Source organism: Aplidium turbinatum, chromosome 2 (genome assembly GCF_918807975.1).
Source record: "Aplidium turbinatum chromosome 2, kaAplTurb1.1, whole genome shotgun sequence".
Taxonomy (NCBI): Eukaryota; Metazoa; Chordata; class Ascidiacea; order Aplousobranchia; family Polyclinidae; genus Aplidium; species Aplidium turbinatum.
This window is the reverse complement of record NC_137473.1, coordinates 17221924-17247337: the sequence shown is the minus strand read 5'-3', so window position 1 is coordinate 17247337 and position 25414 is coordinate 17221924. Positions and strand designations below refer to the sequence as shown.

At 39.1% G+C, this 25414-nt stretch overlaps 1 protein-coding gene across 1 annotated transcript in view; it reads right to left on the bottom strand.

Annotated features, from left to right (window-relative positions):
- The window catches only part of LOC145788381 (cytochrome P450 2J6-like), a 48630-nt gene extending 27943 nt beyond the window's left edge, over positions 1-20687 (bottom strand). The window contains exons 1-8 of the mRNA XM_082600150.1: positions 20406-20687; positions 20014-20162; positions 15348-15450; positions 14832-14941; positions 13303-13427; positions 6088-6206; positions 5746-5890; positions 4449-4609 (exon numbers count right to left, since the gene is read on the bottom strand). Of these exons, the coding sequence (XP_082456276.1) occupies positions 4449-4609; positions 5746-5890; positions 6088-6206; positions 13303-13427; positions 14832-14941; positions 15348-15450; positions 20014-20162; positions 20406-20687 (1194 nt within the window). The remainder of the gene's footprint in view (positions 1-4448; positions 4610-5745; positions 5891-6087; positions 6207-13302; positions 13428-14831; positions 14942-15347; positions 15451-20013; positions 20163-20405) is intronic.
- Positions 20688-25414: the final 4727 nt, after the last annotated feature.

Genomic DNA, 25414 nt, shown 5'->3' with positions numbered 1-25414 from the left:
TTTTATCCTTATTGACTTTTTATGATTGTTTTAGCGCTCGAATTTTTGTTATAGGCCTATGCTGAAAACAGCAAAATTAGGTTCATGTCGGTATCTCAGAAACGTGACGTGATAGAGAAAATCTGACTTCATATTTGAAATCAACGCCGCCCCAAATTCAGCTAAGAACACCTATTTTCATGCTCTGTATCAAAAAAAAAATTTTTTTTGTTGACCAGTGTTATAAACCCACTCTTGCCCGGAGAGAAAGCTGGTTTTCGACGTGGAAGATCTACTGTATAGACCAAGTCACTCTTTTGACTCAAGACATCGAAGACTGCATTGAGGCAAAGAAGAAGGCTGGTGCTGTGCTTTTTGACCTCGCAGCCGCATGCGACACCGTATGGCACCAAGGCCTTTCATGCAAACTCCACCGCCTGCTCCCGGACAGGCACATGGTCCGATGGTCCGCATGATCATGGAGCTCGTTTACAACAGAAGCCAGAAGCTTTACTCTCACCACCAAAAGTGGTAAACCAAGCAGGTAACGACGCCTTGAGAATGGCGTCCCTCAGGGATCTGTACTGGCCCACTTCTGTTTAACATCTACACCCACGACTTGTCAAACACGGTATCCGCAAAGTACGCCTATGCCGATCATTTGGCCATTCTACACCTGCCGAATCATTGGGAAACATTACAAGGAACTCTAAACCAGAAAATGTTGACACTTTCGGCATACCTCCAGAAATGGAGACTGAAGCTCAGTTAAACCAAAACGGTGACGACAGCCTTCCACTTCAACAACCGGGAAGCAAAGCGTGAGCTCAAAATCAACACCAATGAAAAGACCCTGCCCAAACTACCCAAACCATAAATATCTAGGGGTAGTCCTGGACAGGTCGCTCACTTACCGTCAATATTTAGAGTCACTACGCAAAAATATCTCAACACGCACAGCTCTCCCGTGATTTTGGTAGACCTAATATGCGCCATTTTGTCGAAAATGACTTTTTTGCATTTTTCTACGTTTAAAGACTTCATGCATCTCCTGACAAAAATTTGTGCCCTAATGTAGTATGGTTTTCGAGATAATTGGTGGGTAAAACTTAACATATTCTAATCTGTGCAAGAACAATTTTCTAAAACCTAACATATTCATCTACTCCAATCACGTAACAGGATATCGTCACGTGACAGCCATAATTTCAGAAGCAATTGCAGCAGGCTATTTCACAACATCTTACATCTCTTGAGTTGCATGAAGCGGATTTAAAAGCGTTTGATAAAGTAGATTGGGCGAAAATGTTGTCAAGCACTAAGTAAGTTTAATTATGTAGGCTAGCCTAAAAATGTCCATCCGAACACACTAGCTTTTCTTTTCATTAAATGCCGTATCATTTACGTCTCGCCGATCAGTTTGAGTTTTCGTAGCCTACTGGTGTACTGATGGCTTAGTTGACTTTACGGTACATTAAATAACTTAGCTTGCATACGATTATTAAGATTTTAAAGCAGAGGCCCGGGAGTAGCCTACGCTACTCAGTGTGTTTGGTCATTTTTAATCAACCGTCCCAGATGCTGTGCAGCAAATGAGCCAATGTAGTACGGTAGCCTTAAATCAGGGGTGACGAACCTTTTTGCGGTCGTGGGCCACTTTGTCAATTACACATGAGTTATCGGGCCACACAACTTAGCGCTTGTCAAAATTCTATGACGTCATAGATTGGAATCGACCAAAAATACAAGGTGAAGTTGGTGAATAGTGTTAACAACTTTGCCTTATAGCTTTCCTATTTTCTAACTTTAAACCTTGAAAGTTAGTGTTTAGGGCAAGAAAATAGCAAAGGAAAGGTGTACCAGTGAATGCATAAAACAGCTTTGAGATGTCTTTTGTCTTTAATGCATGAGCGATTGTCAAATCGTTTTGCGAGCCTCACAAAACTCTTTGACGGGCCGCATGCGGCCCGCAGGTTCGTCACCTCTGCCTTAAATGATGGCATGGTTATTAAGTAGGCTACCAGCAACTAATTTTGAGTCAGCGATAGCCTTTAACCTAGCAGGCTTTTTGTGATATCAGCAAAGTCATCTAGAGATTACAGTGATGAGATGATACACAGTTCTGGGAGAAATCCAGAGGCTTACCGGTACTTTAGGTTTGATTTAGGCTTACAAAGCCAACATAGTGTGGTCAAAGTCAACATTTAGCTTATATGAGGCTTTATCATACAAAAACATAACATTAAATAAGCCAATAAGACGGCTAAAGTCAGCATCGAGAGTAGCCTATATGTTAGGTTTTATCATACAAACCTAACACTTTTTTTATAACTAGTTATCTGGCAAAACCAAATATAAGCCATATTTTAATAAACAAACAAAAACCTGGGTCAAATTTCATTCTTAAAAATTTTGTTTGGTTGTCCGCTCCAGCCTTCCAAAAGTCAACTTCGAGTGTTTTATCTTGTTAATTTTACAGCTATAAACACAAAAAGTTGTTTATCTCGAAAACTTGAAAATGGTGGATATTAGGTTGTGACAAATCACGGGAGAGCTTTGCTAAGGCGTCTGGCCGGCTTAAGCTGGGGAGCCGGAGTTGACACCCTGCGCATTGCCACCATTGCGCTAGTTCACGCTCCAGCAGAATACTGTGCACCTGTCTGGAGCCGTAATGCCCACTGCCATCAAATCGACACTGCCATAAACGACGCCTTGCTTATTGTGACAGGATGCCTGCAACCTACACCATCGGACAATCTCCCTGTCCTTGCAGGCATCCAATCAGCTGAACTTCGTCGCGAAGACGCTATCTTGTCTCTTTCTCGACGCGCTACCAACCCCAACCACTTGCTCCACTCAAGTATCTACGAGTCTGTGAGTGAGCAACCCCGGCGACTGGAGTGAAAGAAGAACTCCACAAGACTCCAAAGTTTCATCTCCGACAGTGGCCCGGCAGCCCCCACCCAACTGGAATGCATTTGGCAAAGAAGTCCTGGGTGCGGATCCACCGCTTGCGTACTGGCGTCGGACTATTCCGCTCTAGCATGCACAAATGGGGGATGGCTCCATCCGCGATCTGTGAGTGTGGCAAGCAGGAACAAACCGCAGACCACACCATATGTAACTGCGCTATCTACCATGCGCCAAATGGTGTGCGGGGTCTGCGTGAACTGGATGACGAATCAATTCAATGGCTGCTCGACACCGGCCCAAACATGTAGACCACGTCGCATACATTGCCCAAGGGTGGTAAAAGGCAAAGCATCTCGACCCCTGGAGTGGCGAAAAAGGTTCAAACGAAGAAAAAGAAGAACAAACACTTAGCCTCCTGGCTTTAACTGAAGCATATATACACATAGTTTGTGAAGTCCATGTTAGCTTTACAATATACCTGTGCATTTTTAACAAAAGATAAAATGTATTAAGGTACATAGCCTACTGTAGTTCTTGATCACATTCCATGGGCGGTAGGCTTAATAGCTTCATAATGTAGCGTATCATACCATAGCCTACACAACAACTGTGCTTTTTTCAAGAAGATTCTTTTTCCTTGATCTAAAAGTTAAAAGTTGGGCAGCTTTTTTGAAAGTTTTTGCTTTCTTGTGAGATCATTTAAGCCCAGATAAGTTTGGGAAACAGCTTGGGAAAATTACTGTTTTTAATAGTGCTCTGCTTCTTCAACAGATTGAGCACGTTTGATCAGCTGTGATCTCTCATTTAAACTCCCTCCATTTTATTTTGTTATTTTGTTTTTAATAGGCTACTCGTATTTTTGAATCCCGGCGGGGATTGAGGCGATCGCTTCCCTTAAAACATATAAAAATAACTTTGTTCAAGGTGTTTTTGCAAGTTCGGATTAATGTAGACTTCTACAACGTCGTGTTTTGTTGAAGTTTTCTTCTCCTAAGACGACTTAATGGATTTGCCCCTCCCCAGATGTGCCATCAGACTTGTCGCATTGTTCAAGTCAGTTGTCAGAAACGTAGGCTATTTAAACACAGATAGTCTATTTCGTAAACACAGATTGTTGCATTAAATTTACTGGATTGTAGCGCTACGGTTGCCTTCATAAATTTATTCTTTGCGCTTGACTAACTTGTGTTCTTCACTCAAACTGAAATAACTTTCTTATTTTAAATTAACATATCGTATTCCAACTATTTTTTAAAACAGAAAAAAGCAAGTATGAGGTAGCCTGCATTCCACCAAAGTTTGATATGCAAAATAGCTTTGTGCACATCCTATAGGCCTAACATCATTGCAAGCTAGGCTAGATTCTTTCCATAAATGAAAGAGAAGAGATATCTATGAAAATATGATATGACAATAGGTAAAATAATATTCAAATACATTTTCATTTCATTGTGAAAGAAAATTAAGTTAATTGTTGTTTCGAGAGTTTTCATTTGCTCAGGAAATAGTGCAAAGCACAGTGATACAAGTCGCCATGGTGCAAATAGCCTACTTACCATTGTTCCGACAGGAATGGAGTAACCCATCGCTGATATTGGTTTGATCGATTGACGAAACATGGTGTTCAGTGGAGTTCGGAAACGAAACACTTCATGAAGAAAAGCACATGTCATCGGCATGCGATCTCGCATTGACATGGTTGGATTTTTATCTTTTCCTGGAGTACAAAATTATAAACAAGTTTTTATGTTAGCCTATTTGCCTTGATTTGATTAATGATTATGGCTTCAGTCTAAAGATCTTTACAACGAGTCTCCTACAAGTCAAAAGTTGTGAACTGAGCAAATGGCAGTTGAGCAAGTGGCAACTGAGCTAGCAACATTTCAGCAAGGGGCTGAAGTTGGCAAATGATGAAACGGAGAAAGCAACAACTGAGCAAGCCGAAACCTGGCATATCACAAGTCAGAAAATTCAGTTCATCAAACGATGATCAAGCAAGTCCGAAGTAAGCAAGTAAATCTCATTTGATGACTTGAAAGTAGCTGAAATGTGCTTGCTGAGTTGTCGCATGCCGAGTGGTCTGACTCTGACGCATGCTGAGTGGTCTGACGACCCTTTACAACGGCAAACAATATTATGAAGGGGTAGGCAGTGTGCTACTTTTTTGATAAAAGTAACGCCGCTACATTTTTATTGGAGTTATGGCTGCAGTAGTGGAGCTACTTTTTTAAATGTAGCGGTAGCGAAACGGCGCTACATTTCTTTCGGTCACATTCCCGCTATCCGCTACTTTCCAATTTAAAAAGTAAAAAAATGACTCCTTTTGGGAGATTTATCATTGAAATGCTTTTCAATGAAACAATGCTGCGCTCTGAAACTTTATCAACGAAACAATGCTTGAAAAAATCAAAGCAGAAATCATTCGACTATTGCGGGAAACATCCAGCCGCGTTGATACCGACAAGAATGACACCAACGCCAGTCACGAATACGAGAAGGAATTTAATGGTGTGTTGGTGCCATCGCATGAAACGTAGATATGGAAATGGTCAATTGTGGAAGCCTTTTTACATTTCTTTTTTAATATTTATTGGTTTTGTTAAAAAATAGCAATTTTGGTGTAAATTCGGTTCCAACAAAAGTAAAATTCCAAAGGTATAATTCTTTCTAAACTACCTACCTAGTTATAAGGGTGTTTATAAAAAAAGTAATCTATTGTGGCCTACACCTACATTTATTTAAATCTTTGTTTTGGTTTTGTTAAAAAAAGCAATTTTGGTGTAAGTTCGGCTCCAACAAAGTAAAGTTCCAAAAGTATAATTCCAAAGTAGGCTATAATTCGCTCTAAACTACCTAGAACAGTGTCGATTTCCTTTTGTACTAATTCTTGATATTCTGGAAAGTGGAGCCAGCATAGAATAGCCCAAGACGTCACTAAAGAGGTAGATTCAGTACCGGCTGCCAGAAGATGAAGTATTTGATGTCTCAATTGCTCATCCTGTGAATCAAGGAACATGGTGTCAAACCAGTGAAGTGCAGAAGAAAAACCATTGCGACACAATCATCGATGTCACGGATAATGATGCCAATGGATGTATGCTAAGCACTCCCGATATACGACTTCTAAGCTCAGAAGGGGCGAAATCTTTTCAAACTGAAAGGTGAACGCCACAGGGTTAAGGAAATAAAACTTACAGTAAATATATCTTTGTCTTTGCCAACCTCTTGTTCGTGCAGGAACAAATCAATATAATCTTTCAAGTTGTCAGGATCCAAATTTGCTTTGTGTTCCTTTATTATAGGATCCAAACATTCTACAAAAAGGAAACTATTTTAATGTTTCGTGTGATACTATAATGCTCAAAATAGTCATTTTGACTACCTATTTGTGAAAATTATAAAGCTTTCAATGCTGCAATATGTCTTTTAATTTTAACTATTGTAAGCTTTAATAAATTTGGGCCCTGCACATATAGCCTACACAATTATATCTTTATCAAAATGTGAAAAAAACGGCCAAATTTAAAAATTTAACTTGGATACCAAAAGTAGTCATGTTGACAAACCTGTGCGATGTGCATATAACTTATTAGTTAACATAATTAGCAAAAACATAGCTTTATTGATGAAAAACAGCAAAGTCAACACGAATTAAGGTCTCGAACAAAAACTTTCCGAGTGTCTTTTCCTTTGATAATCCAAAACAGAATGTAGGCCTACTTCTGGGGCGTAATAGAACTGAGGGACCTAAATGGCCCTCGTTTCATCATTAGGAACTCAGGGAAGAATTCAATCCAAAGCATTCTGAGAAAATATTCTGGTCCCACGTATTATGCCCGTAGATATGTTTTGAAAACTAGTCCAACAAGTGCCTGGAACTTCATTATAGACTTTATCCCTGAGCATATCAGGAAAAGTAACCTAAAACTCGGACAGAAAACGACAGATTGACCTAGTTTTATATACTGTGTCCGTAAGGTAGAAAATCATTTGGACTTTCTTTTGTGCCAATATGTTTAATTTTCTATCATATGAGTGAAAATACTGGACCATAAATAAAGCTTTACTCATAAAATACTGCAACCTTTGCCTTAATACGCAGTTGTTTGCCGCAGGCGCTTCCTATCTGATTAACGTTTTTTCTTAATTTGTCATATGTTGCGTTTTTGCCTCGCAGAATTAACCGCCATGTGATGTGCCTTTCTCCCATAGACTTCTAAATAGTAGCATCTGGACTGGAAACGCAGTGACCAACAAAAGGCCAAACAGTTGGTACAACAGTTGGCCAACAGTGGACCAACAGGGTTAGTTACTTGGCTGTTGGCCCACTGTTGGCCAACTGTTGTACCAACTGTTTGGCCTTTTGTTGGTCACTACGTTTCCAGTCCAGATGCTACTATTTAGAAGTCCATGCCTTCTCTCCTGCTTTGCCGTTTCATTCTTATGCATTTCGTTTTTCAATTCATTGTGTAGATCAGTTATTTATTTTCAATGTAGATGTAAAATCAGTTATTTTTCGTTACTTGAAAAGGGCAAACATGTGTATGGCCGAAAACGTTCGTAGTTTATAGTTTATGTTCACTTTAATGCATTATGTTAAATGCCTTGTGGTTGCTTGGTTTTATCTGTCTATGGTTCAAGAAAGTCACTAAATTGTATCATAAATAAAGCATTTTCTATTATTTGTCGTAAATGTTCAAACTAATCAACTACTGTGCGAGTACTTTCTGGACTGCCTGACAACCATGGCATTTGCCACTACTGTATGCCAGGGATGGAGAGACCATGTGGGCCTCGTGGGCCTGGGCCCACCTACTTTATTTTCTGGGTAGGCCTGGCCCACCCACTTTTGAAAGCCAAATATTTTTGAAAATGTAGGGAAAGATTTGACCAAGATAACCTGCAGTTTTTTGTTATATAGATAAAGTAATTTTAGCTGCAGCAAGGGTAGAGGATACAGCAACTTTGTCTCTAAAAGAAGGCACTTAAACCAGGCTAGATGGGGATATTGATGTTATTTCTCTCGAAAACGAACTCAAGCTGTTAAAGTAGATAAAACATTTACATAAATCTATCAAAACTGATACAGTTTTACCTGAAAATCCCCATGTTTAATGCTACTGTAAAAAGGTCTTTTTCGTGCTACAGACTGGTGAAAAATTACTTAAAAAGCAGATTAACCAAAAGCACTTGAACCATAGGATGAACAGTTGAACACATTCACAAAAACTTGATCGATCAGGTTGATCTCACCTCAATTTGCCAAGAATTTATTGCTTTCAATGATCGTATTATTAACTTTTTTAGGAAAAAATTTCAAGTGTAATACAGTAGCAGTCACCAATATAGTGACAGTTGAAGGAACCTTGTTGTTGTTGTTGTTTGATACCAGCAGGCCTATTATATTTGTATATTGGTGGTGCAGCTGTTGTGTATGCACATAATACCGCAGGCTGTTACTCCTGGATAACTTTGCTAACTGTTATATATGTGTAGGCCTAATTGTGTATATACCAGTACCGGTACTCCTGGTATTGAAACTTTGTGGTAATTAGCTGTGCATTGTTGATGCCAGTATTATATTTGCATATTGGTGCTGGTGCTGCGGCATATATGCGCACAGCCTACTGTAGGCCTATAACGCTGCAAATTGTTTATCCCAGGTGATATTATAACTGTGTGTGTATTGTTTCTTTTTTATTTGTGTGTTCATCTCCATATTTTGTACAGCACTATAAAGCATAGAGAAATAAAATATAGTAGGCTAACCTTAGCGGCATTAACATACTTTATTACACACAAAAATATAACATACCGGTAATTAAAATAAACTCAAACGTTTTCGACACGTACGTGTGTCCTCATCAGGAATTAAATCTGCAATAAGTTATACATAAAATGAAAAATCGGAAGATAAATTTGACTTTCCACTGTAACTGTAACGACACTCCAGACTGAAAAGCACAAACTGAACAAATGGTACGAGGATGATTACAAGTAAATTATACGGTGGGAAACAGATCACATGAGGTGTAGACTACAGGCATTGGACAAACAATTAGAACACACACAAAAAGGAACGATGAGCCACAGGCGAATAACTGCCGGTTGAGAGATGGATTGTTACGTTTGATTCTTAAGGCTTCCATGATCTTAGTCTGAAAATCAGATCTGCCTCGAAAGATGATTTTAAACTGGCCGATCGAGACATTGTCAGTGCACGTTTCACAAGAGGCGATGTGCTCTTTAATTGCACTTTTAGTTGTTAGGGCGAAGCCCCCCAGACGTTCGATTGACTTTGACTGCTACGCCTCTGGCCCCACCTACTTTTAAAATGGTTCCTTCATCCCTGCTGTATGCTATTTTTAGAGATACCGTATTTGTTTAAAGATGGGTTAATGAAGTGAATACACATACACAAGCGTCAGATGATGTCACAGAGGCCAGCTTGGTAGATCGCCTCACGAGCGTGTTGTTGAATTTGGTAACTTTAAAACGAGGATTTCAAACTCAAATTGCTTTAAAGGGCCAAATGAATACTTGTAAATTGACCCGAAGGCCGCGATACACAATAAGAAGTAAACACAAACAAAATCACCCAATAAGAATGCAATAAAAGAAGTAGTGAGAACGCTCCAAGACCATAATATGGCAATAAGCCTAACAGAAACAGTAGTAGGTACAAAGAGATAAAAAGACAATGTGAGCACACAATACAACGAGAACGAAAAATAAAAACAAATAGATTGCAAACGCAACGACTTTGACCTGCGGAGCAAAAACGATTTAACCGGCTTTTAACCCTCTGTCTACCGTGGGGTCCAATGGACCCCAAAACCAATTTTGCTCTGCGATTTCTCAGGACATATAGCAGATGCGATATTGATATATCTTGACTTTTCACAGCTTTGCTTGATCTTTAGGACAATATAATAATTATTGATCTGAAGCAAAAATTGGTAACCTAAAAAAAAATAATACCACCTTGTACCGTGGGGTCCAATGGATCCCAAGCCTGCTGCATTCGAAGTAATCTTGTATTACAACAGCACTAAAAGTGTAGTCGACACTATTGACAAAATGGTTAGTAAATACACTTCCAAAAGAATGACGAGAAGATGGCCGATAGCTCTATTTTACAATAAAATTGATGTCACTGCTGTCAATGCTTTGTGATAGGGCATCAAACCCGCAGCCAGGGGGGGGCATTGGGGGCATTTGCCCCCCCCGAAATTTTTTGAAATTTTTTTTAGCGTTCTATGCAGTATGAAATGTATTATGAATAGACGTGCGTCGTACACGTACAGCCATACTGTAGAGCAGGGTTTCCCAAACTGTGGTCCGCGGACCATTGGTGGTCCGCGACGACTGCACAGGTGGTCCGTGGCGATATGACAAGAAATTAAAAAGTCACACATATGCGTTGTACAGTACGTAGCCTACCCAGTCAAAGATAATTGCCGCAGTTCTTAATTAATACAGATTTGATTTTCTCTGACGTTGCACAACATTTGGAATTGCTTTCTGCACATTTCAAGAAGTAGGCTACCGTACTTTTTAAAAGAGACATATGAGAATTTCGACTGGATTTTAAACCCTTTCTTTGTAACAAAGACTGATCTGTCAGGACGCGAAGAAGAAGAATTAGCCGAATTATCATGTGATCGAACTTTAATGCTTAGTTTCAATCAAAGAGAAACAGCTATTGCATCTTTCTAGTTGAGTGTTGTGGAGGAATATCCATTGCTATCGCAAAAGAAAACTAAAATTGTATTGCCTTTTGCCTCGACCTACATGTGTGAGACAGCATTTTCAGCTCTTACCAACATGAAGACAATATACAGGTCCAGACTTTCCGTGGACCCTGACTTAATAGTTTGCCTTTCACAAATAACTCCCAAAATTGATGACTTATGCAATAAGAAGCAATCCCATCCATCCCATTGATGTTGTCAGTTTTTTAAATAAACAAAATTCGGTTTTATTCATTTTTACCATTGTATTGGAATTGGGGGTCCGCGAATAAACAGATTCACAAATAGTGGTCCGTGGCGCAAAAAAGTTTGGGAAACCCTTCTGTAGAGTGTAGACTATCGAAACCGAAAGTAGGCTACGCTGGTTGGAAGCCATGCTAACGATTTTGTTCGATAAATTAGGCTGGCATCCTCATTATCTGTTTCGTTAGCGTATACATAATGTCAGCATCCATCATTTCCATAAAAAGCGTTTAAAAACAACTAAATAATTCGAGATCAAAAGCAGCTACTACAGCGTGGTGAATAAGCTACTCAGTTGTGCTTAGGCATTTGTAAATATTTGTATTATCGTAATTTTCTTCCTTGGGTAGTCATAGCTAAATGAGAAAAGGTTACAAAGGCTAGTTTCCTTTAATGCTGTACTAAACAAAAACGTGATTGACATAAGTTATGACCACTGAACCGTAACATGGTAGTGCCACACTCTCTTGTCCATTATCAATAGGCGTGGACATTAACATAAAAATGTCACAATGCATCATTTTAATACTGGTTCTTTGATAAAAATTAAATGCCCCCCCCCCCCCCCCGAAAATAGTTGCTGGTTGCGGGCCTGTAGGGCATCAATTGCAAGACCAAAATAGCAGCACAGCACTGAAGCATGCATGCATGAAAGAGAAGAAACTTTTAGATCCAACTAGGAAAAGAGCTTGCTTGATTACCAGCTTCGACTTCAATATCAACAAGACATCTAAATCCGCAACAAAATAAAAGAAACAGCTGTTGAAGATCAGGCGCTAAAATCAAAGAAGGCTAGATGCTATCTTTGCGAAAGACACAAACATCAAAAGTGCAGACAATTCTGTGCTACTTACAAACTCAACGTTTGCCAAGAACACTCGCAATTCATTTGTAATAAATGCGATAATATATAAACTCACAATATTTCTTGTGAACTAATATGTAGGCCTTATATGCATAGCATCTTTTCACAAATTGGGACTAGGTGGGCAAATTTTAAAAAAAGGCAACTTTTAGCGCGAGAGTTATGTTAAAAAAGGTACTTTTCACGCGTAAATGATGGGAAAAAGAGCGTAAAACATAAGCTGAAAAATGTAGATTTCTCAGACAAATTGTGGATAAAAAAGCATATTATACCTAGACTAAACTTTTGAGACACATAATTGATTCATATATTCATCGCCGCCCACAATATTTTATAAATAATAATGTAATAAAATTTAATCTAGCAACATTTAGTTGCAGAGGTCTCTGTACTAAAGTAAAAAGAAACAACTATGATAATATAGCCTATCTATATGAAACACAACTGCGAAGATATTATAATGAGTTGAATCTTTGCAGAATTAGATGATTCTAAAGAGCTGGTATTTTATTTTGATGAAAATCAGGAAACAAACTTCTGCAATTCAGACATTCAGAATCTCACACAAAGTTTGAGGTAGCCTACTCACAACACAAATTGATAATTAATCTGCTTAAATAGAACATTAAGGATACCGTATTATAAGTAAGGTCAAAGGTAGGCTGATAAGTTCTAAATGTAGGCGCTAAAGCTTTCCATTTAGCAGTTCATTCTTTAACTTGGATCTAACTTAAACAAAAATTAAGTCTTAAAAATTGCCCACCTAGTTTCAAACTAGGGGGGCAAAGAAAGGGCTAGGAGGGCAAGCAAAGGGACTAGGTGGGCAATTGCCCACCTAGTTTATATGTGAAAAGATGCTATGCTTATATGCGTTTTTTAGCCAAATCACTCAGTAGTGTGGCTATTGCTCAAGAATAGACCAATTCCGTATCAGTTTGCTTTGTGCATGGGCTACTGTATGATTTGTTTGTTAAATTTCGAGTATTTTTGATTTTTCTACAGGGTTTATAAGTTATGGTTTTTGTCGTCTGTTACGTCCTTTCTTATTGAGCTTTAATATGACCATCAGAGCTGATTTTTTTTCTTCAAAACAAGTACTTTTAAATTTGGGGTCCAATGGACCCCCACGGTAAAACTTGTATATATTTTTTTCGGTAGACAGAGGGTTCAGAATAGAAAAAATACAATTCTAGAAGAATTGACTGCTGCAAATTGCGACGTAGGCACAAGAACTGAATAGGCAATGTTATTGTGATGTAACAATATGTACTTATCGCAGCAAGGAAATAGCGACAGCGCGACAGTTGTGTGAGGTTTGATGGGCATTTTCAGATGTTTTGAGCAACTTTAAATTGAGTTTTACCTTTTAAATCTGTAAAAAAATATGTGACACTTGAACAGTTGCTGTTATTGCTAATTACTAAAAAGTTCCAAAATGCATCGCTGGCCGCACCAAAACATTGTCGTGTGTTTGAGGCCCTTGCTTTAAAATAATTCTCACTTTTATAGCGTTCATAATATTGGTGGGTATCGGGTATGTCATCTTACCTTCCAAAAGTATTTCATTCCTAATTCTTGTTCTTTCCCATACACCTTTGAAAGGAGGGATGTACTTTGCGAAAGGAAACAGATTGATGGTAACAATTTCATGTGCATCTTCACTCTCCCCAAACCTAAAACAATAAATTGGGTACACTTTTTGCCACCGTAAAGTTTTTAGTTGAGGCCCCGGTGCAAACATCCAATATGAGCCTCCTTTTTTTCTGTAGCCTAAAATTTTCATGCAATGGCTCATGCAATGCTTGTTCTGTTGTTTTACTGTTTTTCTATTGCTCATATATGACAACTCATAGTAGCGTTGACGAGAGGTAGGGGCACTTTTCGACCCTGGCAGGGATAATTTTAGGATCCCGGAGATTTTCTATAGAGCATTGGAGTTTGAAGAAACCACTGCGTAGGCTATTCTTTGGATATATCGCATTCGTCTTAGAAGTGTCTTGATTTGGTGCCCGAGAATCTCATAGGTACCGGGCCTGAAATATCCTCTCAACGAATCTGCCCACACGTTTTCGCATAATGGGAGCTTTCACGACTCGAATTTGCTGCGATAAATGTCCCCAGTCCTTTAAACTTGTTGTATTGTACCCCATGGCAAAGATGAGCGTGATCTTGAAGATCACTCTTATTTTGGTAATCTTGATCTAAGATTACTTTTTGTGTGATGTTGATCTTGAAAGATCAATAAGATCAAGATTACTTTAGAATTGAAGTTTACATATGAGCTAGAGGCATTTCTTTAGAACTCGTACTGTACCAAGTAATTAGTGGCTAATACGCTATACAACTTGTGGATAAGAACTTCAGCTGCATGGAAACATGGGCCCAAGAATGGAACGAGCTGCCACATATCCCTCCCCAGTTTTCAGTTATGCCAGCACTCTCCATCCCTCCTGGAGCAGACCTCTCAAGAAAGGCATGGGTCACATTGAACAGGATCAGATGTGACGTTGGCTGTACTGGAGCTAATCTGTTTAGGTGGGGGTTGCATAATTCGCCGATATGTGTCTGCGGAGCGGTAGAACAAACAATGCAACACATACTCCACGAATGTTCCATCTTACGACCCCCAAGTGGAATCACTGGTATTCGACAACTGGACCCAACTACCGTATCTTGGCTGCACGAGGAGGCATTGCCAATCTAAGCTGCTACAAGTCAAACGAGAGAAGAAGAAGTGGCAACTACAAACATTAAGCTACTGCTAATATCATCGACGGCTCAGAGATCCACCGCCAATGTGTGAGACCGGGCTGGAGGCAATTTTGGATGATGGTTCAATTTTAAAGTAGCCTACAGTAAAGTTGTTCCAAAGGTATTTTTTAGCTAATATGACCCAATACGATAGATTAAACTAGGAATGGTAGGAACCCATGGTTAAATTAATTCGAATGGTTACTCACTGCTCAGTTTACGCTTTATTTGCTTTATCAAATTCTGTTTTCGTTGTGGGCTTGATTTTTATTAATAATTTACCTTGAAATGGAACATTTCGAAGCATTCTAGTCAAGGTTACTTACACTTGAGCCATGAGCCGAGACACTTTCTCTACTGCAGGGTCATCATAGTCATAGTGCTTGCTTAGTAGGATTTGACAAGTCACATTTATGGTAAGATGAGAAAGGTATTTCTGAAAATAATATTTGTTTTGCAAAACAAAAAAACGGCAAAGTAATAGAATTAGCCAAGCCTTTTCAGAAAAAAAGTTCTTCAAATTAAAAAATAAAGCTTTTAAACACGAAATTAAAAATTGAAATGAACAAATGTAAAAGAGGATGAGTGCTTAAAAAGTTACCAAAACTACTGTTTTCGGTATGATCTATAAGCCTATCATTATTCAACTTAATCGATAGAGTAAAAACTAAAAAATGCAGGTTATATGTTGTGTGTAGATTTGCATGCTTTTAATCAGTGAACAGGTCGAGTTATCTGGAAACAGTCAATGTTATTTCAAAATATATTATTCCAAATAGTGCATGATATATTAATAATTATTAAGGTTATTTTTGTTTTAGTATACTGTAGTGTATATTCACGTTAGGACAAAATGGCTTTTGAGGAAAATTTTGAAGATACTTTATGAAACAAGAAACTTCTTCGTTCACTGCGTTTTCAATCGCATCTGCACCGGCTCCAAAACTGAAATATATATAAATGTATTAGCCACACCGTCATTCATTAACCTACAAGTTACTAACTGGCGTTGAACCACATACAATTCTCAACACAAAACCTTAAATTGGAAATATGTGAAGTAGCTATCCTGTTAATTTTATTTTTTAAGTAGCCTACAATATAGTTCGTCTTGTCGGATAGTCTGTAATGGCTAGCGTGGAGACTACACCGTTATGGTTAGCGAATCGCAAGTTGTTCGCTGTTATAGTATACAGCCTTGTTCTGAATTATTGTTTTAACTTGCATATCTCGTCTTGTGTTCTTCTTCTTTCCTATGAGAGGTTGGTTTTTGGACTACATTCATTGGGGTCAAATGTCAGGGCATTCTTCGAGCATCCACTGGATTGTAGAGTCCTCCAGCGTTGACAGGCCAACTTCCCTTGGAAGAGTAAACGTCGGGCAGTGGTAGAGGATGTGGTCTGCTGTCTATTCCTCTGCACCACAGTTGCATACCGCAGATGTTGATAGGCCCCATTTGTGCGTCAAGGAAGCGAAGCGCCCAACACCCGTGCGGAGGCGATTCAACCGTACCCAGGCAGGTCGGCTGAGCTCTTTTCCTGGTGGTATGGGTCCAGCGTCGGAGACAAAAGTGTGGAGTCTGGAAGTGTTGTGTGTCCACTCCTCTTGCCAGTTATTGGTGATCCAGGGTGAGGCACTGGTGTTGTGCTCCAGCCAGTGATGTGCATTATCGGCGATAATTCATCGGCGATAATGATGGTGTTCACAAAGAAAACTAAAAAAAAAATATCTAAAATTATCAGTAAATCACGCTAATTATGTTATTGTTCTAAAACAAACACGACTAATTTGACAAGCTTGATGGATTTCACAGTATGCACATTTTTACTACCAATAACGCTTAAGATTACTGATAAGTTTTCAAGCATTTTGCGTCTTTTTGGAATTTTTTCGATTATTGCTGACTTTGCTGTAAACAGCCCTTTAAGCAGAAAGCAAAATACAAAGTCTGGAGTTTTTTAAGGTATTTTCATTTGATTTAATTATTTTGCCTACTGCACGTAAGTGGCAGTGTAACTTAATTGATAAAAGCATCCAACTGGTATCTGAAGGTATAATTATAAGCACGGCGGTTACCTCGCAGTGGTTTGCTTCTGGATCAAGAGGTTCAAGGTTCGGTACCCGGTCATTTGGTCGACAGACATTTGGTCGACAGTCCTTTGGTCGACAGACATTTGGTCGACAGACGTTTGGTCGACAGACATTTGGTCGACAAAAAATTTGGTCGACAGGACATTTGGTCGACAGACATTTGGTCGACAGGACGTTAGGTCGACAGAACGATTCAAAACGATTTTTAGGAACGATTTTTAGGGTTAGGGTTACTTAACTAACCTTAACCCTAACCTAACCCTAACCCTAAAATGAATCGTTCTGTCGACCTAACGTCCTGTCGACCAAATGTCTGTCGACCAAATGCCTGTCGACCAAATGTCTTGTCGACCAAATGTCTGTCGACCAAACGTCCTGTCGACCAAATATCTGTCGACCAAATGAGTGTCGACCAAAGACCATACACCGAAGATTCGATATTCATTGCCGCTGTTGCGATTCTATTCGTGCATAACTTACAAAATTTTTTGTCCCTTTACAGTATATTATGTTCGATTTTTCGTCATGTTGATGAAAACAGTTCGTGCTGCATGGCATGGGGCAGAGCTATTCAAGAAAAAAAATTATCGTTATCGGACATTATCGGCGATAACTTTATCGTTTATCGTTATCGCTTAACTTTTTTTGATTTATCGTTTATCGTTATCGCTTTAGGCATTTTTCGTTTATGGTTTATCGTTATCGCTTAACTGAAAAATGAGTTATCGCGCCCAACACTGGCTCCAGCAAGGATAGTACTTAAGCAACAAAGGGGCTTCTCGATTTGAGGTGTTTCTTTATTACCGATCTGGTGATGTAGCTGTAGAGCGCGTGGTGTGGCTCCAGTGACCGGCAAGCCAGGGAGAGTGTGGCAGCTTTGCAGAGAAGCTCAGAAAGGCCAATGCCTGAAAGAACTGGTAAAAAATCAGTAGGTGTAGGTTTCAGGCATCCCGATACAATACTCAAGGCGTCGTTGATGGGTTTGTCGAGCAGGTGAGTATGAGCACTACGACACCATACAGGGGTACAGTACTCCGCGGTGGAATAGACAAGAGCCAGTGTTGTGGTGCACAGAGTTGTTGCTGTCGCACCCCAGCTCGTACCTGCCAGTCGACGAATAAGAGCAACGCGTGATGTCACTTTCTTGCAGAGTGATTCCAAGTGGTGTCGGTACGTGAGAGTTCTATCCAAACTAACACCGAGGTAGACTGGTGTGGGGTTAAAGGGCAGGACGTTTCCATCGATATTGATGTTCAGCTCACGCTTTGTTTCATTGTTGTTTAGATGGAAAGCGGTCGACACCGTTATAGATTTACTGAGCTTGAGTTTCCATTTGAGGAGGTAGTCTGACATCTTAGCCATATCTTGAGTTAAGGTCGTTTTCAGTGGGGACCATTCCGAAGCATTATGCACCATAGCCAGGTCGTCAGCATAGGCATACAGCTTAGATGTTGTTGGTGGAAGGTCATGGATGTAAACATTAAAAAGGAGTGGAGCCAGGACGGATCCCTAGCGAACTCCGTTCTTGAGGCGTCTTGGCCTGCGGTTATAGACAAGCTCCATAATCATTCTGACCATGTGCCGGTCGGGAAGAAGGTGAAGAAGTTTGCAAGCGAGGCCGCGGTGCCACACTGTGTCATATGCTGCAGTGACATCAATGAACACGGCACCAGTCTTTTTCTTTTCCTCAAAACAATCCTCTATGTCTTGGCTCATGCGAGTGACCTGTTCTACAGTTGATCGGCCACAGCGAAAACCTGCTTGCTCTGGTGATAAGAATGGGTCGATGATTTTATCGACTCGGGTGTGGATGAGCCGTTTGAGGATTTTATAGGTGATGCATAAAAGTGAGATAGGACGGTTGCTTCTAGTGTCATCCAGGGGCTTGTTAGGCTTTGGTATGGCTATGACGTCAGCTCGTCTCCAGGTTCTGCGTAATTTTAGGTGGCGTAGGCAGGAGGAGAGGAAAGCGTGCAGGAAAGATTTTAGTGCTTTACCGGCGTGGAAGATGAACTCTGGGCATATATGGTCTGGGCCCGGTGCTTTGCCTGGCTTTAGGAGGTTTAGAGCATGCTGGAGTTCTTCAAGGGTGAAGTCTCGGGATATGTTTTGCTCAGGTGATGTTGGAATCTACCACAGTTCAGACACTTTCTTAGCCACTTGGCGAGCCTTACTTTCATCCCCTAAGGGGTATACCCCATTGTTCACAAGTTGTGATGCAATGTAGTTGGCTGTAATGGGGCGTTCTCCAAGCGGTTGTCTGGACCTGCCAGTTAGCCTGTTAATCGTGAACCATGCTTTACGGCTTGAGTGGGTGAAGTCGATGTATTGGACCGTCTCTTCCCATCGCTATCAAGCCTTGTGATCAGTTTGCTGGCAGCTAAGTGAGATGCGTTTCCAATGGAGGCTTGTGTGGTGCGGAAGAGTGTTTCACATTCTTTATCCCAGCACGATATGTAGTTTTCTGCAGCCACGAGGAATGCACTTTCTTGCAGCGTAGATGGTTAAGTCGCAGAAGTCCTGGTAGGCTTTATCCGCGTTAGTAGCGTTTGGGGGAGGAAGCTCCATAGTAAACTGGTTGGTAATTGTGACGTAGCGCTTCCAAGCAGCCTTGCGAAAGTTCCATCGCTTCACTGGCTTGCTCGTTATTGGTGTAACATAAACACGGACGTTCCTCCGCTCAAAGGTGCATCAAAACCATTTTTTAGTAATGGCAATGTTCCATCAAATTTAATATGGAGCATTTTCGTCTGAAGTATTTTGCATTCAGCAAACGAAGGACTAAAAGAATTTCAAACTATGCATAAAAGCGGTTGATCACAAAAACTCTATACGTGATCGATCTTGCAGTCTTGCACCAATAACTTTAAAGCCCTTAAGAAGATGTGAATCTACTTGCCAAAAGTGAACAGCTTTTCCGTTTATTATTTGAAAATGATCCAATAAAATCAATAACACTTTGAATATTTTTTGCAGAAAGCGATTTACATTCACAGGAAATGTAGTATGTAGCACTAAGCAGTCAAGAGCATTTTTGTTTTATATTGTTAAAAATATCATTAGAGTGAGTCATCAATATATTTGTCATCATAAAATAATTCAAAATTCACAGAACACTCCAAACTGCTCCCAGATATGCGATATACGCACCTTCATTCAATTTTTTTGTTACAATGCCATAATGCTGCTGCATTTTTGTCGATTCAACTAATGAGTGCGTTGCGTCTTGAAACGAATTTTGCCAGATATATATTCAATAATAGTCAAAGATGGAATGAAATTTTATGTATGCACTGTGTAATATGAACAATACGTAGGCTACACCTCATTTACTTTCTAATTTCCTGCTTAGTTAATTTTTCAAATCTAAAAAGTAGCCTAACATATGATGTCATATTATGCCACGTTTCAATTTACCCCTTTTTGAAGTGTGTCAAAGCGAAGGTCCTATGTCTTTTAAGGGTGTCACTAAAATTTACAAAGTGTAATCCGTTTTGTTTGGATATTTGTATAAAGGAGTACAAGTCTGGTCTTCCTGCGGCTTTGATGCTGTTATTGACGAGGACCTGCGAAGTCAGAGTTCAAACATTGATAAGAAAAAACTTACAGGTCGTACAAAGTTTTGTAATGATACATAACAAAATAAATAATTTAGAGTTTAAAATAAAACCAAGACAAAACAATGTTGAAGTAAAATCAAAAATTCGTTTTGAAAGGGTTTCCTTTCGAACAGTTTCACTCCACTCAAGCATCATGAATAAAGATGAAAACCATCCAATAATATATAGCTTTGCTGGCAATGGACTTACCTGCTTTATGGCTTCCATAGTGTTCAAAGAAACAGCATCCCTAGAACCCAGTCTCACTGATATTATTGGTTGATTCATTTGTAAACTCCATTTTTTTAGCACTCTTTCCGGGTTCTTTCCGAGGTATGGAAGTATACCCAAAAATGGAAAACCTCTGTACCCAGGAGGAAAATTAGGATGAGCTGGTCTCCACCAATGGTAAAGCACAGCAGCAAATATTGCAAAAACAGACCAATTGGTAAAGTTGTTTAAGATTAATGACAATGAAGGTAATTCAAGCATTGTATTAAGTTACAATCTAACTTTATCTACACTGAAAATTAAAATTGTATTAAATAAGATTGCTCCAACAATGCAATGAACTGAAGTAAAGGCTACATATTAGGGGCGTCTAAACGTTTTTCCAGACGGACCACATTTGATAATGCGGAAGGGCCAGAGGGCCAACAAAGTCTGATAATTTGGTTTTGCAGAAAAACAATTGCCTATGTATACCGTAATATTGTGTCACGTAATGTCATTTTTACGCTACAAAGGAATATGCAGGTTTAAGTATTTTGTTGCACATATATCACAGATCACAGTATATGATAAGTTAGATTATGTACTACCCTAAGTTATCTGCGTTTTATTAGAAATTGAAACATCCAACAACTTTATAAAATACAGGTAAGTTAATGTAAAGTATGAAACTGACGTCCTGATTTCAACACACGGGTCAAGTCTGGTTAGGGGTAGACAAGCGTGAAACATCACAAAAGCAGAAGATGCTCAGTTTTGATCTCAAGCGGTTAGGGCTTAATGTGATAACGGAGAACGTCTGCTCACACAAATATGTTGAGCCAAACAAACTCAACATTTTCATTGCAAACGTTTGCATTTTGGTTTGTGTTTTGCAGCTCAATTAGCTTCAAGTGGCTGGAGTCCCATCAGGGTTCAAGCAAAAGGGAGAAGTAAATAACAATAAGTCTTTATCAATTGCGGCCGAATCCCTAAAACGGTCGTTCAAGTCGCTAGCGAGAGATACGAGGATTGTTTAATATATTTTTGTGTCAACACACCCACTGCCAACAGAGATATCTCGCAAAGCTTGAAAATGTCTTGTACAAAGCTACGTTTGTAACAAAATGTGTCTGCTATTTTCAATTGTTTGTTAAAAGATGCAAGTTGTTGATTTCTGTATGTCTGTGGACCACAAAAAATAACACATTGTGTAACAACCGGCGCGTGCCATACAAAAAACGTATCACAGCAGGATTTGGCCAGTAAACTGGACTTTGGAAACCCCTGGCCTATAATATAAATTTAAACGTTTTCTGCAATACTCTACGCCAGTGTATTTTTTATTTCAGGGCGCACCTGCAAATCTCAGAAAACGTAATGTCACACAAGTCAAACCAAGCTATAGTGCGAAATTGTTTTTGGGTACAGGCTACCGGTATTTCTCTTCAATTACTTGCAACTTTTCATTACATAGGCCTCCTAGTTGCATTATCTTTAAAGTACTGTATGCTCAATGAGATAAGCCAAACAAGAAAGCATAAATTTTTATAAGAAATAAACCCTTTATCAGTGACGATCGGTGAGGGAAAGCAAGGAAAGTAGTGCTTACCTGAGCGAAAACTATGCAAAATATAATGACTGAATTCTAGGTTTAACTTCTTATTATTTTTATCACGTCTATTTTAACTTGAAAATTACTGTATTCGTGACTAGAATTACTCGTAACGCTTGTGAGTAGTCTAAGTCCTCACCAAACCGCATGTCTTGCCTATAAATGCCAATTAACGCAAACGCTTCTGTCAGAAACAACCACTGAAGCTCCAGGGAAGCAACTATCAAAGTTGCTTTCCCAGGTTCAAAAATGTCAAAAAACGCCTTCGTTTTATCCAATCATCACTCGTTTTGCAAAACGTCACCAGCTGCTTAGCCAATCAGATGTGTTATGTTTATGGTATGGTGAGACTTGCTTTCCCAGTGACGTCAATGCGTACATTCGCTAGACCGGCTAGACTAACTCGTCAGAATGGTCTCTCGTCACGGTACACAGCAGAGCATCATAATGCCAAAAAGCTTGTTGCTGTTTTTTGATGTCTCCTCGCCATGTACTTTAGCCTACTAGCTTTCATAGTCATGCCTTTGCCCTTTTTACAGCGTTGATATAACGTTACTTCGCCAATGAACGTTCAGGTGCGGATGCAATATTTAGTTCGTTAAGCTTCTATACGCAGGAGACAAACTTATCCAGCTTTTTGTACAAATTGCTTGCGGTTGTAATGTTTAGGCCTAAGTGTTAGTTTTTGTAGTATAGGCCTAACTGAATATCTGAGAATGAACATTCATGACGAATTAAACAGGGCTTGAATTCATGACGAATTTAGACAACTATTATTCCATGTCTAACACAGGATTTTGGTCCTGCAACGTTAAAATTAAGACTGTTTATGACTTCTAAACATTAAATGGATGTATGATCACGACATAGGCGAAGCACAATTTGACAGATTTTTATTTTTGATTTGTTTTTGAAATGCTCTCAGAGCGCACCAAATTGGAAGTGTTTTTCAAAAATTTCAGGGGGAGGCCCCCCAGACCCCCCGCTGGAGGTGTTGCCTTTGGCAACACGCCTTCGGGCTTCGCCCGACGGTTATGTCCTTCGTTCCTACTACCTTGCTGCAGCATATTTCCAAGTTGCTTTCCCAACGGTTTAAGCCACCGAACGTCACTGGCCTTTATATGGTAATATTTTTAAATTATAAAAATACACATTGCGCAACCTTTGGTTGAAAAAAAGTTGGTTCAGGTAAAAAAAATCGCACCAACTATACTGAACTACCTAATACCTATGTCATTGCCTCAGATTTAAAGAGCACATACATTCTATCCTTAATTCTAAACATACTATTATACTGTATGAAACATTGACTAACCTTAATTTTAGTAAAGCAGACAAAACCTCGTTGGTATTGTAATTAGTGCTTGAAAATAAATTGCATTAATTTTCTTCAGCAAAAGACTGAAATGAGCAAAGTTTACGGCCATGTTTGAATAAAAGCCAAGAGCAGTAACGGATTTAAAGAGGCATTTTTGGAGGAGAACCAAAATCACTTAGTCTAAGAAAAAATCTTCGAAATGAAATGAATAGTTTAACAATAGTGGCATAATTAATATTAACCAGTTAAGTGCGTAATTAATTATTCGAAACTCTCCTTACTGTGCGTATTTAATTTGATCACTCGCAGTATTTTTCGTCGCATTATTGCTTGCTATGATATTGGGGAACCCCCATGACGCAGCACAATACGCTTTTGTTCAATTTCCTTTTTGTGTCTATTACTTTACCTTTTCATCGACTATCCTGCTGGACTATTGTTTTCTGGTGTAATCGCATTACTCTCAAGTGATTATACCTTTCACCATTGTGAAATTATTCAACTAGTTGTTTATTATGAAGAAAAAAATACATCAGTTCACAGAACAGAATAATTTCTAAGCATTTAGGCCTATAGGACACCAAACAGAGTACACGTAAGTTTAGTTTGGAAATAGTCAAACTGTATCATTTTCTGACGCTTGATTTAACATTAGCAGCGACACAAAACCCTATTGTTTTGTTGACTATATGTTACAAAATATATTTTCGACCATAACAAAATATTTCTGAAACTGCTTGCAAAATTGCATCAAAATGACTTCACACTGACTGAACGCGCTTGATGTGGTTCGAATTGTATACAGCGGAGGGAAGCCATTTCAGAAAAAAAAACATTTAGGATGAAATCTTTTTATTCCTGCAATTGTGGTTATATTGTAGGTGAATGCAGAAGCTACCTAATATTGTAATAGAGTGATTTAAGGATTAATGATTTCCGTCAGGCTACAATCGTTATTGTAGTGTAAACAATGCATCTATGTTTCTTCACACTTCATAATTGCGGCTTCCAGACAAAGCGAATAGAGGAAAGCGAAATTAAAAGCGCCATGAATAGCTGCGATCACGAAAACGACAAATTGTGGTCTTATGCACAGCAAGAGCGACTGTCTCGGACGACAATTGTCGTCATACGCACTTAACAGGTTAAAAAATGATCATGGTGGTCTGATGCTTACCTTGGCAGCATAAAACTTTGACAACTTTTGCCACGTTTTGATCGCTTTTTGAATATTTTTTTACTCCAAAAATGCTTTTTGTTTAAGACGCATACTTTAAAGGCCTATTTAACCATAACCTTCAATCAAACCTAGGCTTTTAAAAACCAAAAAATGAACTGAAACTTCGAAATATTTTAACTTCTTTAGTGACAAACCAAGTACTGTAGGTTAACAATATTTCTACAATAATCTATTTTTTGACAATGTTTTAAATAGCCAAACTTGTACAAATTTGAGGAAGGCTGAGGGCAAAATTTTCCCATTTGCTAATAATTTGAATCTAAATGACAAAAAAATACATCAGGAGAAAAATGGTTGAAACGCCTGCTATGCTCTTCGCACAAACACAAATGTTCGTGATTCGTAAGCTGTTGGTGTTTAACCCTATTTCCTGTAACGTTTTTAGGGCAGTTGACCTGCTAATGGGTAAGTCGGTGCGACTCTAGCACTTTGAGCTCATGTAACTCAAAAACTACGCAAGATATAGATCAATCATGGTGCAGATAATTTATCTGACAACACAGCGTCGAAAATATTTTGCAATTTATCCAAAAGTGCAACTTGAATAATCAAATAATTTGATGATTTGTCATATTTGTTTATTGACTTGAGAAATTGGTTCTTAATTACCTTATAACTGAGTGTGAAGAGCCAATTCTCTTGTGTTCGATTTTAATATTTTACGCGTGGACGTCGTCCACACTTCACGCAATAAAATCGTAATTGATGCCCGACTTGCCTTTGCTCGTTGTTTTGCCGGAGGCATTCCAAAAAATTTTTGCTATGACTCAACATTTGCAGAGAATGAGATCAAACCAACGCAAAAAAGGACTGTTTCAAGTTATTTTTGAGCCACG